This window comes from Notolabrus celidotus, chromosome 1 (genome assembly GCF_009762535.1).
Source record: "Notolabrus celidotus isolate fNotCel1 chromosome 1, fNotCel1.pri, whole genome shotgun sequence".
Taxonomy (NCBI): domain Eukaryota; kingdom Metazoa; phylum Chordata; class Actinopteri; order Labriformes; family Labridae; genus Notolabrus; species Notolabrus celidotus.
Window position 1 is genome coordinate 2612884 of NC_048272.1, and position 22661 is coordinate 2635544.

The following is a 22661-nucleotide window of genomic DNA, read 5'->3' on the forward strand; positions in this document are numbered from 1 at the left end:
CGTGTGTGTTTGTTCACCTACCCGGTCATCTTTGGTGGTCTCCTCTTTTGGTATTCAACTTCATCCACAGTCCACACGGCCCCCTTCACGTTCTCCACGCGGACAAAACATTTGTGCAGACTCAGGTTGTGGCGCACAGCATTCTGGGAAAAGACAGAGAGAAGAAGAATTTTAACACAGTCTTTAGTTTAATTGTTAAAGTCCAATGTATAACTTAACCTTTGGTTTGACTCAATGTCCGTATTCTATATAGAAATGCCCACACAGTTTATTTTAAATATAGGGGCCTAAATTCTTTGCTGTCAAAATCCCTCAAAGTCCAGCTTGTATTAGAGGAACACCTGAAAACCCTCGCCCCCTGTACACCTTTATCTGAAACCCAGGACTTCCAGGTCATTCAAATAAGAAACTCAAAACTAGAGGAAATTGCTATTTTTGTTTCCCTCGCTTGAGGTAACAACACTCACTCAGGGTGTGTTCAGTACACACAATGCTTTCCAGCAAGGTGCTAAGTTACCGTTCAAGTCATGTGACCTGAGGATTAAGCTCCTTTATTCAATATGAGGACACAAACTGTAGCCGCATGTACAGTGATTACACAAGGAGCAGTTTTTCTAGTAGCTTTATTTTACCTCAGAATTTTCTTATCAGTCATCATCAGCACACACACAGAAACACACACAACCACGGGCACTCAGACAGGCAGGCACACCGCTATCTCCGTCTCACCCCCCCAGGGACCGGCCTCCCTTTTCATCTGCTATTTGTAGTTTGTTCATGCCCAATTTCATTACCAATTTTAATTCGTCTATAATTAAATCCTGCATATTCTCTCTGACACGCTGTTCTAAGCCGAGAGGGAGGGACAGGCCAGGCATGCATCACTCCTCGCCGTAATTACACACAGAGATACACACACGCACACACACACACACACACAGACACATACAAACACACACACACGTAATTACACAAGCCATAATCAGCGGAGGAACCCTTTCTCCCCCGCATCCCCTCAACCCCCCGAGCCGTGATGCTAAGTTTTGTAAATGAGTCTGACCCCAATCTGCGCCCGCCACCCTGACAGTGCAAACACACACACACACATATACACGCCACACACACACACAAACACACACGCTCCAGACACCAGTGCTATTGCAGTGCTATTTGCATTCGTCTCCGTGATGAAAGCCTAATTCTCCCAGTTAAAACATTAGCAGTCATTTACAGTGGGTCACAGCACATGTGCCACTCATCTCCCCTGGCTGAGGGTGGGGGGGGGGGCGGCTGTGGGGGTGGGGGGTCGATGACTGGAGGCAACATTTTTGGAAGAGGGGTTGAATTGTGTATTAGAAAAAACACAAAAAAATGAAGAGACCTAATTTACCCGAGTTCACAGTTGTCACTCATGGCATGAAATAATAAATATAGGGAGCATTGTGATCAGACTTTTGATGTGTCTGGTGTGCAACCTGGGAGAGGGAACTTATATGTTATCCTGAATATCTACATATGTGTGCAGGTTGGATGGCGAATAAAAGAAAAGCATCCAAGTATTGGTTGGGAAAGAGTGTCAGATTCTTTACATCAGTGGAAAATATGTAAGAATAAGTACAAGTCTTACACCATTCGGCTCTTTAATCTATAAGAAAGTCACATTTCTTATAAAGTCATTAAATCATTTGTGTGCTAAATTCTACAATGCAAAAGAGCGAGTAAAGTAAGGCTTAATACAGCCCTACTGCAGTAAAAGCAACTTCTTCTCTGTAAAGAAGAATGCAATGAAACAGAGACCCTAAGTAAAAGCTTAAGTAGCAGTGCACTTCTATGGAGAAATGTGATTGCATTCTTCATTTGACTTCATTTTATTCTTTTTTAACTTATGAGACCAATAACCTAAAGAAAGAAATAATGGAGGACAGCTTTTCTGGTAAGTCAGACACAAGAAGAGTCTCCTTCTTTAGGCCTCTGACCCATCATCCACCACCTTGGATTAACACCCAACTCTCATTCCCCCTCCTCCTCTCTCAATCATTCCTTTCTTTTTCTGTCTCTTGTCTCCTCCTCACTCTCGGTCCCTTCCTCTGTATGATCAATGACTTCCCCTCCCTGCCATCGCTGCTGTCTTCATGAAATATAACGGCTTATTAAAGGACGTACATCTCTACGGCCCTATTTGACTCTGGGAGCCGCTATATAAATACATAAGGCCGGGATGAGCTATATTTAAAGGTCTGCGAGGCCAACAGGCACAGGAAGCAGACAGCAGACATTAATAGTTAAAATTCATAAAAGTCAGATGAGGGGGTGAAGATATTCCTGGCTGCCCCCGTCTTTTAACCTTCTCCACACCCCTCCCTCTGTCCCTCCATCATCATCATCATCAGCACCCCATCCCCCCATCCTTTCCCTGCTTGGTTTAGGGTTATTAGAGGAAGGCCAGGGTCTCTCCTCACCCCTCCTCTCCTCTCTTTCTCTCTTCTCTCACTCCTTTGCTCCTTCTCTTACTTTCCCTCTCTCTGGAGGAACTGACACTCAAATTAGTGCGAGGTTTCTGAAGAAATGGGTCAGCACCTACAATGGTGGGATCAGGCCAGGTGTGTGTGTCAGTGAGAGAGAGAGAGAATTTAAAGTGTGTGATCATGGGTAGTGTGTATAAGCGACTCTGTAATGAGCCTCTAAAATGGTTAGATGTGGCTCTTCCAGGCTAAGTGGGGCCGGCTCTTCATGTGCCAGTATTGTTTAGGGCTGAGAGGAAGGAGGGGAGAGGGAGAGCAGTAGGAAAGTGTCCCATAAAGGACTGAAAGAGCCAATAACTGTCCAATCAGTCACATCTTATGGAGCTGGGAAAAGTCAGCTTTTGAATCTGTGTGCCTTTATTACTGTATATGTGTCAGCCTTAGCTTAGATGCTAAATTAAGGCTTTCAAAGTGAACCATTTTTTGCATTATGAGGTCATTTTGCCTGATGCAACTGTTTCAAATAAGCCAACAAAATCCGCCTTCAATTTTTTGTCTCGCTCATTGTGGTCTCAGAAGTCTCAGCTGGCATCTGCTGGAGTAAGGGGCTTCAGTGGAGGGCACAAACCATAATTACTTTGCAGTCACTCAGATCAGCTTTTATCCACTCACAACTGTATACCACAACTTAGTTTTTGGTCTAAATATTGTGTTCTGATTGAATTAGAGTCGAAGACAGTCAAAACTTTCATTTTCTGCTGCTCATTTTGCCATCATCTAAACATCTCTGAACAAGTCAGCAAATAAGTCTGGTCACAATCTTCCATCAGTTGATTTCTAAAGTTAATTGTTGTTGCATCTGCTGAGCGTGGAAAGTTTTCTTATGAGTAGCTCTGAGCATAAAGAATAAAGAGTCTGAAGATTGTATATTAGTTCATCTGAGTTACATCTGATCTATAGAATTTCATCCCCAAGGAGGATGCAGTGCAAGTGATGTGTTTATAAAACTCTGCTGCCAGAGTTTTATACTCCTCTTTTAAAAACTCTGCACTGGCTCCCTGTTTCTTTTAGAATTGATTTTAAAGTTATTGAACTTGTTTTTAAAGCTCTTAACAGCCTTGCTCCTCCCGATCACTGAGGTCCTCAAATGCTTCCCTTTTAAATGTTCCTCATGTGTCTCACACAAGCACCGTCCAGCATCTGTTTTTACGCCCCTAGGCTGTGGAACTCTCTGACTCTGGACATCAGGGCGGCGAGCTCTCAGAATCAGAATCAGCTTTATTGGCCAGGTATGCTTGAACACACAAGGAATTTGACTTTGGTAAACTGTGCTCTCTCACTGTACAAGGCTTGAGAATAAGACCTACAAATAAAAATTAAATTAAATAATAACAATAACATCAGCTATAAAAACAAAAGAACAACAAATAGGCATGACTAATATGTACAGGCTAAAGTAATATGATAAAAGTGCAGTGGTGAGTAGCAGAGGTAGTGTGTTTTTAAAAGTAAACTTAAGACTTACCTTTTTAATCTAGCTTTCAATTTGGAGTAATTTATGTTTAGCCCTGGACTGCATTATTATCAGGTTCAGGTTACTTTATTTGTAACCGTAGGTAAACTTGTTTTGCAGCCAGTGAGATGTTAGGTCGATACAAAATTACAAGATAGATGTCAGACAGAACAATCTACTTAATGTGCAAAACATACAAAAAATATCCTAAAAACTAATGTAACACTAAAAATGGTAAAATGAATAGACATGATAAAATGATAAAAGTGCTAAAGGTTACATTTAAAAAGCATATCAGAAAACATTCAACCAATAAAAACAATGGAATCACATGAATAAATAAGACAATCTGGGCTCAAGTCATAAGATTGGGGACTGACTGTGTGAGAAAATAAAAGCTATTGCTTGTTCAGCTCAGTGATAGCAGCAGGAACAAAGCTTTTCTTGTTACGCTGTTTCCTGCACCTTGGGACTAACAACCGTCGTCCAGAGTGAAGAAGCTGGAAATCACTGTGCAGAGGGTGTGAGGCATAATTTAAAATAAAGGTGGCTATCCGCTGTAACTGATTGGATGCCTGTGGCTCACCAATCAAATTGCTTGACCATTTAACTATCTGGTTTAATGAGTTCCTTTCCTTTAGAGTGATTTGAGAAGAGTGATTTTTATTATTATTATTTTTAGTATTATTATTATCTTAATCATTATTATCTAAACCATTGTTTTAACATGTGTTTATTTATCTTATTTATTTCTTGTATTCACCTGATCTTGTTAACTCTACCTTATTTTTTAACTTTTCTTTCCACTCTTACTTATTTTATTAATTTTACTGTGTTGATTTTCTTTTCTTTTTTTAAGTATTTCTTTTTTTTAATCCTGCCTTTTATAATTTTACCACTGCTGTTGTTTTCTGTCCCTCTGTTAGTCTGTGAATCACTTTCGGCTGCATGTTTTTATGTATGAAAGCTGCTTTATAAATAAAGTCGAGTTGAGTTGTGTTGAGTTTTTACCTTCCACGTAGCTGTGTTTCTCCTGAAATAGGCAAACTTTCGTGTAAACCAGTTGTAGATCTCATTTAGGGTCAGCTGTCTGTCCGGGGACTCCAGAATGGCCTAAAACAGGGACAGACATAACCAGATTTAGAGCAGAACGAGGATGATAAAAGTAGAAAGAGGAAGAATCTATTGAGAGACTTACATGACGTATAAGAGAGGCGTAGGTAAAGGGAGGCCTGACATCAGCGTTTTTGTAGAACTCACAGTTCTGAGCCAGCTCTGAAAGAAAACGTGACATGGCAGTATTAAATTACCTGAAAGAAAGTGAAAGGTTCTCTGCAGAGAGTGCTTTGTTTAAGCTATGGATCCCTAATGATGATTGTGGCTGAAATTTGAAATATGCTGATCTTTGAATGCATGTTCAATCTGTGGAGGGGTGGATCATAGAAAGCAGATGTCACAGTTTGTTTCTGTTAAGGGAGACTTCAGACTGCATCCCATTCTGGCAGCCTACGTTTAAGTATTAAGCACCTTTGCATCTTGAATACAGCAAAGTCAGCCTACTATCACCTTAAGAATATATCAAGGATTAAAGGACTTATGTCTCAGCAGGATGCAGAAAAACTGGTCCATGCATCTTTAGCAGACTAGACTACTGTAACGGGGTCTTTACAGGACTCCCTAAAAAGTCCATCAGACGCCTGCAGCTCATACAGAATGCTGCTGCTGGAGTCCTAACAAGGACCAAAAAAGTAGATCACATCACTCCAGTTCTTAGATCCTTACACTGGCTTCCTGTCTGTCAGAGAATAGACTTTAAAATCCTGCTGATGGTTTATAAAGCACTGAATGGTTTAGGCTGATCTGCTACTACTTTATGAACCACCTCGACCTCTGAGGTCATCGGGTACCGGTCTGCTTTCAGTCCCTAGAGTCAGAACGAAACATGGTGAAGCAGCGTTTAGTCATTATGCACCACATATCTGGAACACACTCCCTGAAAGCTGTAGGTCTGCTCCAACTCTCACCTCTTTTAAATCAAAGATTAAGACTTTCTTATGACACTGCCTTCCTATCTTATATTATTTGAACCCACTTTAAATTAAAATTTCAATGTAATTTTTAATATATTTCTAATTTTCCTTTTCTTTTCTGTTGTATCATATTTGTCATTTTAATTATGTTCTTTTATGCTTGTCTGAATGTTTCCAATGCTTTTAATGTTTTAATGTAAAGCACATTGAGTTGCCCTCGTGTATGAAATGCACTATACAAATAAAGCTGCCTTGCCTTGCCTTGCCTTGATAGCATGTTGTTAAAAAGCTACAACATGCACAAACATTGTAGAAGAGCACACTGATAATAATAAAAGGATAAAAACAAAGTAAAAACTCACTACTGCCACAAATATTCACCTATCTCACAATTAAAAAAAGATCTTTCAAAATCAAGAACTATATAACTGGTAATACTGCAACCATTTGAAGGCAGGTACAGAGTGACTGTGTGTTACCTGAGGCAATGGGGGTGCAGTACTTGTCGGAGTTGCGCCTACGTATGGGCCCAACGCCGTGCGAGTGGGAGTGGGAGTGTGTGTGCAGGCTGGAGGAGCTGATGACTGAGGGTCCCTGGCGCATAGGGGTGATAGGGGCAGCAGCCGAGGTGGGGGGGTGAGGAAGACCCTCTGGGTAGGGCTCAGTGTCCCGCTTTAACAGAGAGCCACCGGAAGCCAGGTTCAGCTAGAGGGAGACATAGGCAAGAGAAATTAGGGTGATTAATTACGCTTTTATGGCTGCAGTTTCATAGTTTGCCACCTGGTAAATCAAGTGAATCCAGCTTTTGATGATGATGTCAGCCTGAGAGGATGAGGAACTTTACTTTATATTGAAAGGGTTGGAGATTGTTTTAGTGCAGAGAAATAAAAAGGAGTTCTTCTATGACTAATGTTCCTCTCATGTTTACTTTAAATCTTCACCATCTGCTGAGTGCCGCTGCTGTTTACAGAGAAGCATCATCTACACAGGACAGGATCAGGGTCAGGTGGAATCAACACATGAGACAATGCTGTTGTTTCATGGAGAACAGATCTCAGTGAGAAGAGTGTATCGAAACAGCTTTGTCATCTAGTTGTGTAACAATACTAATAATGTTAAGTTTGTAACAGAGAGGTGAACTCCTGTGCTGCTCTAGATGGAGGACAGAAATGAAACACAGACTGCTTTCTAATGGCTGTTGACATCACTAATTTAATGCTGTTTTTTATTATCTTAATGTGATTACAGAACAGAGGCCACGACATCACCTGTGAATTTGTTTCCCTTAGATTTACCAAATAGAGGTTTGCCTTCTTGTGCAGAACCGCACACAGTTGCACACATTCAACATATATTTAAACACGCAGAGCTGGCTGCAATTAACCCTGCGCTTACAAATACAAAACCACACGACAGCATGTTTGTCAGGAGGGAGCACACACACATGCACTCTGCGGTGGCGAAGTCTTCACGGACCAATACGGCCCAATTAGGCAGAGCCTCAGAAACACACACACACACACACAGTAAAAAACACAAACACACAGAACCAGTACTCCCAGTCTCTCTGGGACAGTCGTTGTAGGGCCGCTAGTTTAGGACTAATTAAAACCACTGAGTGTGTTTGTGTGTGTGTGTGCGTGTGTTGTACATATGTATATAAAATGTGGGAATCCCTTCCCTCCACTTGGCCCTCTCTGTACCATTTAAAGCTGACTAGAGGGGGCGGAGCTGTTTAACAGGTACTTCATTAACGCTGCAACCCTTCCACATCACCACGGCAACAGTCGAACCCTGTTAATTGAGGCCAAGCTTTGTTTCCATTCCTGACGCCCCTCCCCTGCCCCTCCTCCTCCAATCCCTGACCCTGAGGCTCGTCTCCAGCGGTGACAGAACACGCCTCTTCCTGATTTCCCATTAGATGTTAATAGCAGCTGATCCCCCTGCGATCAACACATCATCCAGACGCACAAACACGCACACAGACACACGCAGACACACACATATTGCCACTTGGCTGCACCCATTTATATCCCCTCAAATTAAGACACTCTGCCTCTAATTGACAATTAATTTCAACATCTTCATATTTTAATAAGACTCCTCGTCAATCTGAATAATGAAATATTCATTAGATACCTAATAACAGCCGCACCAGTCAGTGTGGACACACACACACACTTACACACACACACACTTACACACACAACACATCAAATTTCTATCGCTTTTGTCAGCACACATGGAACAATTCTGCGAGAGACCTCTTTGGCTGTTCTGCCTCTCTGAAAAGTGAAGAAAATTGAATTTAAGGGGCTAAATTTAACTCAGACATAGTTTAAAAGTGTAAGAAGTGTGGATTTCTAACTGTTTCTAAGGTGGTAGAGATTTATGGGATACTCAATATGTCTATCATGAGAGATATAAGACAAAAGGAAGAGAGCATTTAAACAAGACAAGAACATAAAAACAGCAAGAAAGACAGGAAGGGGTCCCTTTGATTTTTAAATAACTCATTAACCCTCATTGGTCAATAGGGGGCGTAGATACCAAGCTAGACAGTCAGAAAGGAGCATGGACTCCTAAGGTTTGGGGATAAAGAAACTGATGCATCACAAGGAGTTTATAGATAGATGAGAGGTAAAAAAAAACCCACAAAGGTTAAAGGTCAGAGTATAGACAGAGAGGTAATGAGGCTTGGGGTTTGGTGTACTCACAGGTTGGTTAAAAGGCTTTGGCTCTGAGGGGCGCATGTGCAGGTGGGCCATCATGGCCTGGAGTCGCTCGCTCTCTTTCGCCAGCTGTGAAACACACAAGGACGGATATCACCATGAAAAAAAAAACAAAACAAAAAAAACACTTTGCCTCATTTCATAACCCTTAGATTGATATAATGTGGTATTGACACAGAATTACAATTGCAATTACACCTCGGGCAGAGAGATGAATATGAGAGTCAGCCGCCTCAGCACCCAGAGCGCTCTCACACACACTCACACTAGCCTGCAGACACACTCGTCCCCGTTTGACATTGTTAACTGCCGTTTAATGTGTGCTGTTACAGCCTGTGGAAACGCTGCATCCTGCCTGTGTGTTTGTGCAGGAGTGCATGTGCGCAAATCGTGTAGCCTCCAGAAACAACGCATCTACGCTGAGACTGATAACACTATTAACACACTCAAACACAGCAGTGATGTGCACATATGAGACACTTAAACACTGTGACTGTGCTGCTTTTGGTGTGAATCTGTGTTTGTGTGTATGAGGGGGGCTGCCTGTGGACTGCTGAGGGATGAAGTGACATGTCAGGGGGAGAGAGACGTCTGTCCTGATGTGATGTGACACCAGCTGCCTCTCTGTCACTTTGTGTTCTCTGGTGGTGGCTTCAGGGGGCTTGGCTAAATGCTGTTTACTACAACCAAACACAATGCTAGCCCTAATACTGGACACACACACACACACACACACACACACACACACACAGAGACAGACACACACACACACTGATACACAGGCAGTGATGCAAACAGGGGCATTCAGATTTGGAAACAATGTTGAGGTGTGTATGAAGAGGCAGCCTTTGTGTTTTCACTTTGTTCCTAACTTTCCTTATGTACTGTTGAGAGCAGTGTTTCTCTTCTTCTCTAGTGTTGGCATTCTGCTTTCGCTTGAGCATTGAGATGTTTCAAGAGCTTTGCGTGCATGAACCACTTTTGAGAACAAGAGAGGCAGCCTACTTCTCTGTTTTCTAGCTCTTGTCTCTTTCTCTCTTTTCTCTTCTCTCTCTCTCTCTCTCTCTCTCCTCCTCTCTCAGCACTCGCTCTGCCTTTGCTGGTGACCAAAGCAGCTTTATAATTGGAGCAGCGATGGCAGCTTCCCTGCCGACTGCTCCTTTTAAATTACAAGCTCCACTGCTCTCCATAAACTCTGCCCTGCTTCAGACAAGTTGCTGCCATTGACTGGCTAAAACAGTCGTCGCTACTTTGTTTGCAGGCAGACGAAAACTAAGTGTGTATGTGTGTGTGTGTGTGTGTGTGTGTAAGTGTAAGTGTGAGTGACTCACCTGTATCTCCAGCTGCTGAACCACCTGCATCTGAACTCGGCACTGCGCAGTGCTGCGGTCATCTAGGGCGTGCTCATTGTTCAAGTGCCTGGAGGTGATGAGAAATGCATCAGTCAGTTTTGGGAAATAAGTTAAAAAAAAAAGGGTTCAGTGATGGTTTCTAGGCAACACAGAGTCAACACAATCATCGTTTAATCAATTCACAAAAACTACATGATGAAGTAACAAAAAATCTGCTCTTTCACTTTTATTTAAGCTGAGTTATGAGCTGTTGGAGCGCTGTAAAAATAAATCCTAATCTTGGGAGTTTATTTTGTCTGGTGAAGGACGCAGCAGCTGTGTTTTGTGTGTGTATACTTCACTGGTGCTCGCTGAGCCATGATCCAAGACAACCACCTGGATATGAGCTCATGTGTTATCACACAAAGCCTTATCTTATGAAGACTTTCTGTTAGCTAAACTCCACTCATCTTATTAACACTTTTTGTGCATGTCTATGTGAGTGTGTGCGTGTGTGTGTGTGTGTGTTTGAGCGTGTGTGTTTGTTTCCTCCAATGTGGGAGGACCCAGGACCTTCTGATCTTTCCCAGCCCACCCCTCCCTGTCTCCCTTCCTCCATCCCTTTCTCTCTCAGCTCTGTCATCGCCAAGGTTATTCACAGGTTGCCGCTGCCTGCCTGGTGTGTGTATGAGTGTGTGTGTGCGCATGTGTGTGTGTGTGTGTGTATGCATGTCCTGGTGTGAGTGTCTATGCCTGTAGATCAGACAGAGTTTTCCGTTATCCTGTGGCGTTAACTTCTAATCTGAGTAATCTTTGCAAAGCCACATGTATGTATGTTACACAAGGAGATCTGTGTGTGACTGCGGTGTGTGTGACTGCTTATGTGTGTGTATGTGTGTCTTTAAGAAAAGCAGAAAGTTGGGAAACATCAGGCCAAGACTACAAATGAAACAAAAACAATGATGTCATGGCGTGGCTAATCCAGGCAGATAGACGGCTCAACACAAGTGCACGATAATAATAACAAAAACATGATCTCACCCCTCTCTCTCTCTCCCTCTCTCCCTTTCCCTCTTTTTCACTCTCTGTTAACCTTGCTCTCCCTCTTCCTCTTCCTCACTCACACTTCTGTCCACTCTCATCTTCCCCCGCAACAACTCCCAAAATGCCAATGATTCACACTCATTCCAACTAAATCTCCCCCACTCACCCACCCACCCACCCCTCCCCTCACTCTATAGCCTGGCCATAAACAGTAGCGGGATTTTTTTTCTGGATGTGTCCCGACAATGAGGCTCTGTTTACTCCTCAGAGTGCTGGCAGACAAGGCTTTAACCCACATTACACCCAGCTCCTCCGACCACAGCCAGAGTATTATACCAGAGGACAAGGATGGGAGGAAGGGGAGGGGAGGTGGGTAGAGAGGAGAAGAAAGGCCTGAAATAGTGGAGTGTCTCCCTCTTCTGTTCCTCTGTGCTACCCTTTTCCCCTCCTGGGGCGATGACTAAGGCTAGCTGGAAGCTAACGCACTGTCGGGCTGACGGCATTATCTGTCACTGCTTTTATTTTTTCTTCACCTCCCTCCCTCTCTTACACACAAACACTCTCTCACTCTCTCCCTCTCTCTCTCTCCTTCCATCTGCCCTGAGGCTACGTGAAATGAGACACCAAACAACAGCTTTCCTCTCCAAACTTTCCCAGCCTGCCTGCACACTTTGATCTGACTGTCCGATGCCATCACGATCACTACACACTTTTGTTATTATGAGTGTGTGTGTGTGTGTGTGTGTGTGTGTGTGTGTGTGTGAGAGTGAGAGAGGACTTATTTCATCACCCTGGCTTATTAATATCCCCACTGTTCAAACAGCTAAGAGTTCCACATAGATAATGAGAGTGTGAGTTTGTTTAGGGCTTCATTAGAGGCTTGTGAAGCCTTCGTTAGCAGCCATAGTGCCAAAGGGGAAGTCCACTGCACTCTGTGTGTGAGTGTGGGTCTGTGTGTACGTGTGTATGTGAGTGTGTGCATGTGTGTGTGTGTGTGTGTGACAGGGGGAGGAGGTGGCAGAATGTCAAGGCCAGAGCTACTGCAACCAGCACACCCCAGCGACTCCAAAAACTGGCAAACATTGCAATGGATGCAGAGTGGGAATGAGTGAGGGAGAAGATTTTTGATGTTTCTGTTCAGGAACAAAAAAGACATTTGTGTGGATGAGCTAATCAAGAATGATTGAATGGTTGATGATTGATGATTGAATCCCTTTGTGTATTTAAAACATGCTAAAAAACAAACAGATAAATAAATATATAGGTGAAGCATAAACTTTAATTCAAACTAGATTTCACTAAGATTTCTGAACTGCTGCTTGTTGACATTGAAATGTTTTTTGGTTGTAAGTTTGTTTCTGAACAAAACGTTTGAAGATTGCTTTGTTATAAAATACCATAATTACTTGCACAGTGTTGCCTATACGGTATAAGTTATGTTAAAGGGTAGGCAGGATCAGTGGTGGTTCTGGACCAATTTTACTGGGGGGGCCAGGCTGGGGCCAAGGGTGTCAGAGGGACACATTCAACCCTGACAAAAGAGACTGAGAAGGGCAAGGACCGGCTGAGGACAAACTGGCAAAAAATCAGTGCATCCCTTTATACTAGACATATATACTACTGTGTACTAAATCAAAATGCAGACTGACATCAGCTGTTTGGCTGTTAACACTCAACATGAGTCCCTTAGCGCTCTAAGGGGTGTCCCAGGTTCATTTTTACAGGGGCACTGGCCCCTGTTGGCCCCTCCCCAGAACCGCCACTGGGCAGGATACGCCTTGGCTTCAGCCTACACCTTTTTTGGTCAGCATGTGATTGATTGATTAAAATATATGTGGATGTGCATGCATGAATATATGTATGCATGAATGTACTTGTGTATGTATGCATGTGTATGTGTACGTATGCATGTGCATATCGATATGTGTGTGCATGTATGCTCTATATGTATTTCCTTGATGAATCCCTCAGTGATTGTTTTGTTTGTTTTTTCTTTAATTTTCATATGGCTCCTATGTTGTGGAGGGACATGTTGGTTGTTGATGCAGACCAAAATAAACCTAATCAAGCAATCAGAATAATTTGTGTTTCAAACTACAGCTTAATCTTCCTGACCCTTAAGAGGAAATAATAAACACCAAAAAAACACACACAAAAAAACCCCCAAACTAATTGTAAGAAGAAGTTGGGGACAAGCTTCTATGCTAGTCAGCATTTGAGGAACAAACAATGAATCCAATTGCTGACATACGCAGATTCTAAAATGTTTGTTAGAAAAAGAGGAAACTGTTATAATGGGAGCCCAAACAATAGTGTTTGTGTGCAACTGTGTGTTTGTGCATTTCTGTAAGCATGCATGTCAAATGTGATGTAAGGGCTAGCAATGGATAAGTTAGTGAGGTAATGCAATGCACCAGAGACAATACATGACTGACACTCCCCATTTAGCACAGACCAGACTGCTGCTTCACTCTGCTTTGCTTCATCGAATAAGTAACAATAAAAACAACATTGCAAATGAGAAATAAATTGAAGAAAGGGAATGAGGTGTGTGAGTGAAAATGTATACTGATGACACTGTGATAAACAAAATAAAGTGTAATTTTTAGAAAAAAAAGCACTAAAAGTATTTTCTGAGGTAACTATACTGTAGATCCAACCCATTCAAAATGCATAAATGGAAAACTACTGGTCTGGAGTACTGGTCAAAACAGAACCTCAGTCATAGTGTCTGCACTAAAAAAAAAAGGAAATATGCAGGCACTTGTTGGGATAAGCTTTTTACTTTAACTTAAAATACTAGCACATGTTTTTCTGTGTTTAGTGCCTTGTTTTCCATCTGAAACCTCAACACACAAACACATCACAACTCATATTTTAGGCTGGTTGTTAACTCACTTGATGAACTGTCCCATGTCCTCACACAGTGCTTCACAGCCAGGCCACTTACACTCTCCATGGCCATAGAGAGGATGGGAGCCGGCGTGCTCCTCATGACTGTGGGAAGGACAGACAGTAAACAAGATGATACATTGTCCTGATACAATTATATACTTCAATGATAAAGCATATAAAGGCTGTTACATTCTCAGAGGAAGAAGCAAAGCTTTAATAAATCATGCTTTCTCACAAAAAAAAAACACACACACACACACATGCAAAGCTAACTGTTGCAGCAGAAGCATCACTGCAGCCATCTGAGTCTGGTTAGCAGTCATTAGTTTGTGCAGTTCAGGAAGCCAAGTGCAAAGAGAGGAGGAGAGAGCAGAGTGGGGTCAGTTACAGGAGCTCGGCAAATAAGGGAATTGTTCCAGCAACCTCAGATGCTCAGTCTTTAAGTCCATGACCTGTCTTTTCTGTCCTTGGCGCATGTGTGGTGCATGCATGTGTGCGCGTCTGTGTTGGTGTGTGTTCTTATGTTTCAGGAGTTGACACAGAGTCGGCAAAAGACCAACCAGCCATGACTGATTGGCGGCGGCTGCCGTCATGTGCTGGTTGTTCTTTTGTGGTGAGCTTGTGTGTTTGTGCACGTGTGTGTTTTTTTGTGTGGGTACTGGTGCATATTTATGAGTGTGTATTTGTATGTGTGTGTGGTGATGAAAAACTGGGCCAGGTTTGGTTTGGGCCCAGGGTAGAATAACTGTATTGGTGCATGTGTGCGTATGTGTGTGTGTGTGGCAGGTCCAGTAGCAGATGTGGTTCAGACCTGGACCATCGCCTGCGACTGCTGTCTCCACATATATTTACATGACTGTGTGTGTGTGTGTGTGTGTGTGTGTGTGTGTGTGTGTGTGTGTGTGTGTGTGTGTATGTGTATGTGTGTAGACTGGGATGGGGATTCTCCCAAATCAACATCAGAAGGTTGTCTAACAAAAAACATTTGTCTCACAGATGGAAACATCTCTCTCTCTCGCTCTCTCTCCTTTGCTTTTTCTCCTTTTCCTGATCATATGTGCTGGCTGAGGTTGTAACTCGCGTGCATGTGGGTGTGTGTCTGCACTTGTGCATGTCGTGTGTGTGTGTGTGTGTGTGTGTGTGCTGGCTGTGGTTGAGTCAACTCAGAAGCAGCTCAGACAGCAGACATGACAAACTGCTGGCAACCACATTCTACTCCACATCAGCCATGCATTAGCTTAGCAGGCTAACAGGCTAACGCTAGCTCCTTAGTGCTCTTCTAAATACAGCTCCATTGGGACACAGAAGCAAACGCTAGATGAAATATGACAGTGTGTGACATCCAATGAAAACTCTTTAATATTAACAAGTGCATAAACTGCCAAAACAAGGTCAGAGCTCAACAATGTGTGAGTCTATCATATTAGTGATAGAGAACTCTGCACACCACCCTTAAAAAAGTGTGTTTTACTTTCTCACTCATGTCCACTTGTGTGTGTATATGTGTGTGTGCATGCGCTACTCACTGGCTGCTGGGGAGGTGGCTGCCTTTGGAGTAAAGGGGGGCATGGTCATCTCCGCTGTCTGCCTTGGTAAAGGAGGATATCCACTCAAACAGTCGGGCTCTTAAAGATGGAGACAAGCCCATGAGCAGCCATGGCGTGACAGACATGAAGCAACAACACCTATCTAGAGAAAGTCATCCTAGCAAGTCTGCTATTTCATTGAATATGAGTTTATTTGATTAGGACAATGCACATTAATCAACATTTCAATGCCTCAATGTAAATATGCAGGAGTTAGCACAATAGCTGAATTTCATCTGTAGTCCTAAAGCAGGTAGTCACATAAAACATAGAACAACAAGTTTTAAAACTACAGGATGTCACAAAACAGTCAACAGGACACAACATGACTTACAAACAGATTTCACATGTGTCACAAGTTTGTGACATTATAGAAAAAGGATGGAAGGTGAACGGGCAACAAATGAGAAAACAGATTATTCATGAGTACATGACTGGTTTCTTTTTAATTTTTAAGTGTTTTTTTTAAAGGTACCATAGTTCTCAATCTCCCTAATGGTCCCCCTCATCCAGGTCTACTGCCCTTCTCGCCCGCTACCCTCAGCCTCTGAAAAGCGCCTAGTGCTTCCAGCACATAAGGCCTCAAAATCACTAGCTCAACTCTTCTCTTCTGTTGTCCCTAAATGGTGGAATGAATTGTCCAACTCCATTCGATCTGCAGAGTCCCTCTCTACTTTCAAAAGACAGCTAAAGACCCAGCTCTTTAGGAAGCACTATGCACTTAGCTAGACTGTTCTCCACTGTTGTCCCCAGTGGCAGATCATGTCTTCCAGCTACAGTTGACTCACACTGTCCTGCTCTACTCTGGGAATCTGTGTTCAGGTCTGGAGTGACCCAGCACTTGGTACTGTGGTCATTATTGTGGTGATGTTAATTGTTGATGATGATAATGGAAGGTCTTAAATGGTTTGGTTGCTTCATTGTAGATGTTCCTTATTTACTTTTGTGCATTGCCTTTACACTGCTTGGCAGTACCTGCACCCAAATGGACTTGAAGCACTTTGTCACTCTTACTGATCTTGTTTCCTCTTGTCTAGATCTTTGCTTGTGTTGTTCTTGTTCTCGTATGTACGTCGCTTTGGATAAAAGTGTCTGCTAAATGACATTGTAACATTGTAACATTGTAATGTGTGCTGGTAGTTTGTTCCAGGACTGTGTGTCTCTGACAGACACGACCATTTGGCTGAATTTGTTTTTTCGTCTCAGTACATCACAGTCCCCTCTAGTTTGTGCTCTAGGATTTATCATATTGTGTTTTCTTTTTAATAAATTTGAGCAATGATGGAGAGGCAAGCCCATTTAAAACTTTAAAAACAAGACAGATATCAGTGTCGGTTTGAAAATGTTCAAGTTTTAAAATATTATACTTCCTGACTACATTGCAATAATGGAATTTGAGAGGTTTCCTGTCTAAAATTTTGATGGTCTTCTTAAAGAGACACGCCAACACTGATTTGTGTTCCTGCAGGACATTTAGTCCAAAACATAGTGGAATAGTCTCCTGTTCTGCCAGGCGGCCTTCACCATTCTTCTTCCATCCTTTGTCCCCTTTCCTTTCCTTTCTCCCTCCTCTCCTTTTTTCCATACTATACTAACATGTGGCTGACAGCTTACTGACAGAACATACTGAACCAAACACACCTCCTATCAAATGAGCTGCAAGACGTTTACACCCTGGTGATGTGTGATATGCTGCAAGTGTATGTTTTGAAGCTGTGTTTACGTGCGTAGTTATGGAAGAACAGCTAAAAGTTAAAAGCCTGAAAATGACATCGCGAAAGTGTGTGAGTAAAAGCGGCACTATGGGTCAGACAGGGGACACACACGCCTTTACAACGTGTACTACTTTAGAGCTAACTGAGATACTGTGCACCACTGTACCTGTCTCTCTTTGGGGTGTGGCTCTGTCCATTGACCAGGCTGTGCAGTGGCATGTGAGCGCTGGCAGCTTTGGGGAAGGCTGAGGTAGAGTTGGAGCTGTTGGTGCTCAAGTCCAGGCCCTCGGCCTGTTTCAGGGCGTCTTCACTGCTTGGGATGCCCGACACCTCCTTCCACAGCTGTTGGAGGTCTGACGGACACATTGCTGGAGAGGAGGAACACAGATACACACGGATTATTGAGGAAGGAGGGTAATCATTTTCATACATTCGGTGCAGATTTGATGATAGGAGAATCAGTTCAGCTAAGCTAAGTGATAGAATGGTTAGACAATATTGTGAACAGACACACAGCAAATGATCTAATAACACAAAAAGGTGCAACTAACATCAAGTCAATGAAACACACACATGCAACAGTTTCCTTTCCTAGGAATGATTAAGAGTGTGAAATGTGTCAAACTGAAACAGAAAGGAAGTGGTTTTTCTTTTCACTTATTTCTTTTGTAATTTTTCCAGATTTCTACTTTTCCTTAAGTCTTTCTTAATCTCTATTGGCAACTACTACTGTCCACCAGCCCCACTGCCCCTGTCACAATCACTATTTATCAGAACAGGGTGGGTGCACTTTTACTCCTTTCTCATTGCAACTTTGTTATTTCTGCTCCAATTTCACAGTAAGAGCGACGCCTAAAATGCCACAGCCTTTTACCAATGGATCGTACCATGCATGTACACAAGCACGCACCCATCAAGCCGAACACACACACACACACAAACACACATCCATCTGCACATTAACACACACATACACAGACCTCGCAGCAATCCAAATATTATGTCTGCTTTGTCTGCATTCTTCTGCGGTCCCGCCAAAACAAAAGTTCTCACTCTGGAGGAATGAGGTGGTGTGAGCATGGATTTCTGTGCTTGTGTGTATATTATCCCAGTATACCAGACCAATTTGTGGACACGCCTGTAGAGTGAAAGTGTTGGCGCTTAAGGGATTGATAGATCTGGTGTTTCCACTTCTGACTTATCAGTTGGCTCATAACACATCCATTCATTGGAAAAGATGTGGAAAAACATGTTGCTTTGGAGGAAAAAAAGACGCTCTGGATTCTTCTGAAAGCTGGATGTTTACTTACGAGTGTAAAAGCAAGCACACTTAGGTTGTAAACAGCTGAGAGCAGAACAGATTTGTCAACAGAAAATTCTGATTTTGTGTGTTTTCAGCTGAAAATGTGCTCACACTACTCCCTCCGGCTAGTGTTGACTGATACAAATAGTTTGAGAGGATGAGAGTGCTTCTGCAAACAAATAGTGGTTCAAACATTCCCAAAGTCCACATCTGGTTGTTGGGTTTCTGTTTATTTCTCAGTGATTTGTGTATAAAAATGCAACATTAGAGGTTTGGGTCTGATGAGATGAAGTCCAATCTAATAGAGTTTTTTGTATGACTGTGAAAAGACTGCTTCTACACTAAAGTTCTTAAAACTAAAAAGTTAAAAAAGAAAGGAGTTTGATTTTATTAAGGCCTCCCATTCACATCAATGTTGTAGGTTTTGCACATATGAGATATTTATGAAGTAACTCCCAACTTATTGCAGCACAAAAAAATAAAAATGAAAGCAGGCCCCCTCGCGTCAGCCCCCCTCCCCCCGACCTACTACTAACCGGACACAACTGCCCTTTGAGGCGGGGCATTAGTGTGTGCAGTTGTGTGCGTAGGTGTGGGTGTTTATGCATGTGTGTTTGTGTGTTTGTGTGGCATGGCTGGTCAGAGGAATGCTCTTGCTCACGCCTGGCTGAGCCGTCACAATGGACCGGCTCTTTCACACTGCAGGGAAATTCCACTCCGATACAGAGGGAGAGAAAAAGAAAACAAAGGAGATGCTAAAAGTTTGAAACCGTCTGAAAATTGCTCCCTTTTCTTTTCAGAAGCATTGCATCTGTGTTTTTTTTTTATTTGTGTTTGATTTGTTTCTTCTATTCTACTCTCTGAAAACTGGTATTTCTACTTGCCCTCAATTGGACAAATGCACAAACACACACCCTTCCCTGAAGCACTTAGACAAACACAAGCTCAAATCTCACAAAAAATGGTCTAATTCTTCGGTGAAGTATTAAGCTCATTATATGTGAACTTTTTTTTTAAAGAAATTAAATGGATTTGATTGAGTTAATCTTTGTTTTAGTGTCAGATTAGAGAGTTTATGTAGCTGTGTGTGGTAGTTGGTGAGTGTGTGATAGCATGTGACTGTGAATAAGAGAAAGGGAGAGATCAGACAGAGGGAGGGAAGGAAACTGCTCTGTTTGGTCAACGCAGTCAGCGCTTTAGCAATGTTACGGCCACTTTAGAGCCCCTAAAGCATTCTGTGTGTGTGTGTGTGTGTGAGCCGGTGTGCATGTGTGTGTGTGTGTTGGAGTGTACAGAGGAAAAAACACGCCCCATATACACACATGCTCGCTAAGGGCGGGCCAGCAAAGAGTCAACTTTTATCGTTTTAAAACCATGCTGACAAAATGAAGGGGGCTGTGGGAGGGGTTACATATAGGAACAAAAGAAATCCAGTGGGCACAGCAATAGCAAAACGATGATGTTGTTGTATCTGGCTAATCTCAAGCACGCACACACACAAACACACAAGCACATACAAACACACACACACACGCAGGCATACACAAACCTCCAAGCAGGGGGCTTAGTGGCATATTTTACCTATTATCCAAATGAGTACCTTCCACAAACCCACCAATCAGGTTTCCTTTTATCTTTTATAGTCTGATTAACTTAACAGGCTTCACATGCAGCAATGGGTCCAGGCCTGTGAGCGTGTGTGTGTGTGTATGTGTGTGCATGCATGTTAGGTTAGGATGTGTCTGTCAGAGCAAGCGCTGTACGGTGAGGGTGGTGTGTTTGAATGTGTGCCTGTGTGTACCTTGCTGCAGGGACTGCATGGTGGCGGTGGGCTGCAGGGGCACCAGGCCTTGTCTCTGCAGGTTGAGGATGTGCTGCTGCTGGAGCTGCTGCATCTGGATCAGCTGCTGCTGGAAGGCCAACTGCTTGCTGCCTAACTGCTGTAAAACAAATAACTGAGGGTAAGAGGAGAGCAGAAAAAAAAAAACCAACAAGCAGTGTGAGAACATTTATTATATGATACTATATGAACATGAAAGGCTTGAAGTGTTTACAGTTGCACTTATTTTTGTTCGCATTTATTTTCTAGCATCTGTTTCTTTTATTATGTCTTTAATCCTAATATACAAAGAGAGGCTTGAGGTTGAGCTGCAAAGACCCAAAGGAGACAGAGCAAAAGGAAAGGGAATGATGGAGGCTGAAGAGAGTGGTAAAGACTACATGGCGCGCAGTGATAATGTCGGCATGTGTTACGGTGATAAATGTCCCCTTTCCTGCTCCCCCAGTCTGGGGCAGACCTGTCCTGTGCTGCTCTGTTTGAAGTCTCCCTTGACCAACCCCCCGAGGGAGAGAGGCGGACTTTATCTCTAACAGATAAGTAAGGGGAGAGGAAAAATAAATAAATACAACTTGAGGAACCGCTCATTGTGTGTGAGAGTGTGTGTGAGAGAGAGTGGCAGCCTGGAACTCTTTGAACAGAGAGGATCTCACAGGAAGGGCAGAGAGGTCGCTTCCTTTCAGACTCGGTGCCTGGAGAGGAGAAGTGGGATGGCCGTGTGCTTGTGTGTGTGGGAGGAGGCTGTTAAGGAGGTACTTAGGAGTGTGGAGGAGTGAAAACAACAACTATATTTTAAAAGTTAAAAAAATTAAGAACAGAAAAGGGTTATATGTGGGAAAACACCTTTTGCAATGCAGTGGCACTGACCATCATGTCCATGCTCTTGCATTGATCACAATGATGCTAGCTTTTTGTTTGTAGAATTTACAGCTAAGGAGGTTACCTGTTATGGCAAATCACAGTTAATATGTCGCATATTTGGTGAAACTGGGCACTCAGTTTTTGGGCCCCCTCCTCTTTTCAATATATATGTTACCACTGGGATCCATATTTAGAAAGCACAATGTCTCATTTCATTGTTTTGCTGATGACGTACAAGTCTATCTGCCTTTAAAAACAAATGATCAATCCTCTGTCCAGGTCTTAATAGACTGCCTCAATGATGTTCGATCTTGGATGGAAGAGAACTTTCTCTCCATGAACAAAAATAAAACAGAGGTTATTTTATTTGGCTAACAAAATCTGTTGGATGGCTACGATAGCACCATTGGCACCCTTAAGCCTTACTGTTACCCTTTTGCAAGGAGCCTTGGAGTTATTTTGGACAGTGACTTTAAGTTTGACAAGCAGATAAGCTCTATTGTTAAAACAAGCTTCTTTCAGCTAAGACGATTAGCAAAAATGAAGCCTTATCTTCCCAGAAATGATTTTGAGAGAGTGATTCACACCTTTGTTACTTCACGCTTAGATTATTGTAACTCTTTGTTTGTTGGTCTCGACCAGTCAGCATTGCACCGTCTACAGGTCGTCCAAAATGCAGCCGCCCGCCTGCTGACTGGAAACAAACGGCGTGATCGCATCAGTCCTGTCCTTGAATCTTTGCACTGGTTGCCTGTGAACTTCAGGATCCAGTTCAAGGTCTTATTAATTGTTTTTAAGTGTTTAAATGGTCTAGCACCATCTTATTTATCAGACCTTGTACAGCCTCACAGCACTTCCAGAGCACTTGGGTCATCAAACCAGCTGCTCCTGGCCAGTACCTCGGTCCAGACTCTCTACTCATGGGGACAGAGCCTTCTCAGTGGCGGCCCCAAAGCTGTGGAACAGCCTACCTTTCCAGGTTAGAGCTGCACAGTCTGTGGATCACTTTAAAACACTCCTGAAAACCCATCTTTGCTCCTTGGCGTTCAGTCCCAGTTAAACAAGAATCCTTGGCTTCCTACTTTTTTACTCTTTTATTTCCTAAATTGAGCTCTTACTATTCTTTTATTGTATGAATGATTATATTGTATTTTAATAACTGTACAGCACCTTGGTCAACTGAGGTTGTTTTGAATGTGCTTTATAAATAAAACTTGACTCGCTTCCATGAAGTAACTTAAGTGATAAGGACATTCTGAAGTATGAGGAGGTAGGCACAATACTGTAGACAAATAGTGGTAACAGTTCAAGGTGCATGGATTTCCCAGAATTTGTAACTACACCTTTGGAAA

At 42.7% G+C, this 22661-nt stretch overlaps 1 protein-coding gene across 3 annotated transcripts in view; it reads right to left on the reverse strand.

Moving 5' to 3' along the window:
* Positions 1-22661, reverse strand: part of foxp4 (forkhead box P4) — a 70526-nt gene that overhangs the window by 9819 nt on the left and 38046 nt on the right. For 2 of the 3 annotated variants that reach the window (XM_034691499.1, XM_034691491.1), the window contains exons 6-15: positions 20413-20551; positions 17475-17676; positions 15534-15632; positions 14011-14109; positions 10069-10156; positions 8723-8806; positions 6485-6710; positions 5174-5250; positions 4987-5088; positions 22-143 (exon numbers count right to left, since the gene is read on the reverse strand). In XM_034691499.1, coding sequence (XP_034547390.1) covers positions 22-143; positions 4987-5088; positions 5174-5250; positions 6485-6710; positions 8723-8806; positions 10069-10156; positions 14011-14109; positions 15534-15632; positions 17475-17676; positions 20413-20551 — 1238 coding nt within the window. The remainder of the gene's footprint in view (positions 1-21; positions 144-4986; positions 5089-5173; positions 5251-6484; positions 6711-8722; positions 8807-10068; positions 10157-14010; positions 14110-15533; positions 15633-17474; positions 17677-20412; positions 20552-22661) is intronic. The other variant, XM_034691502.1, reaches the window with a different exon arrangement.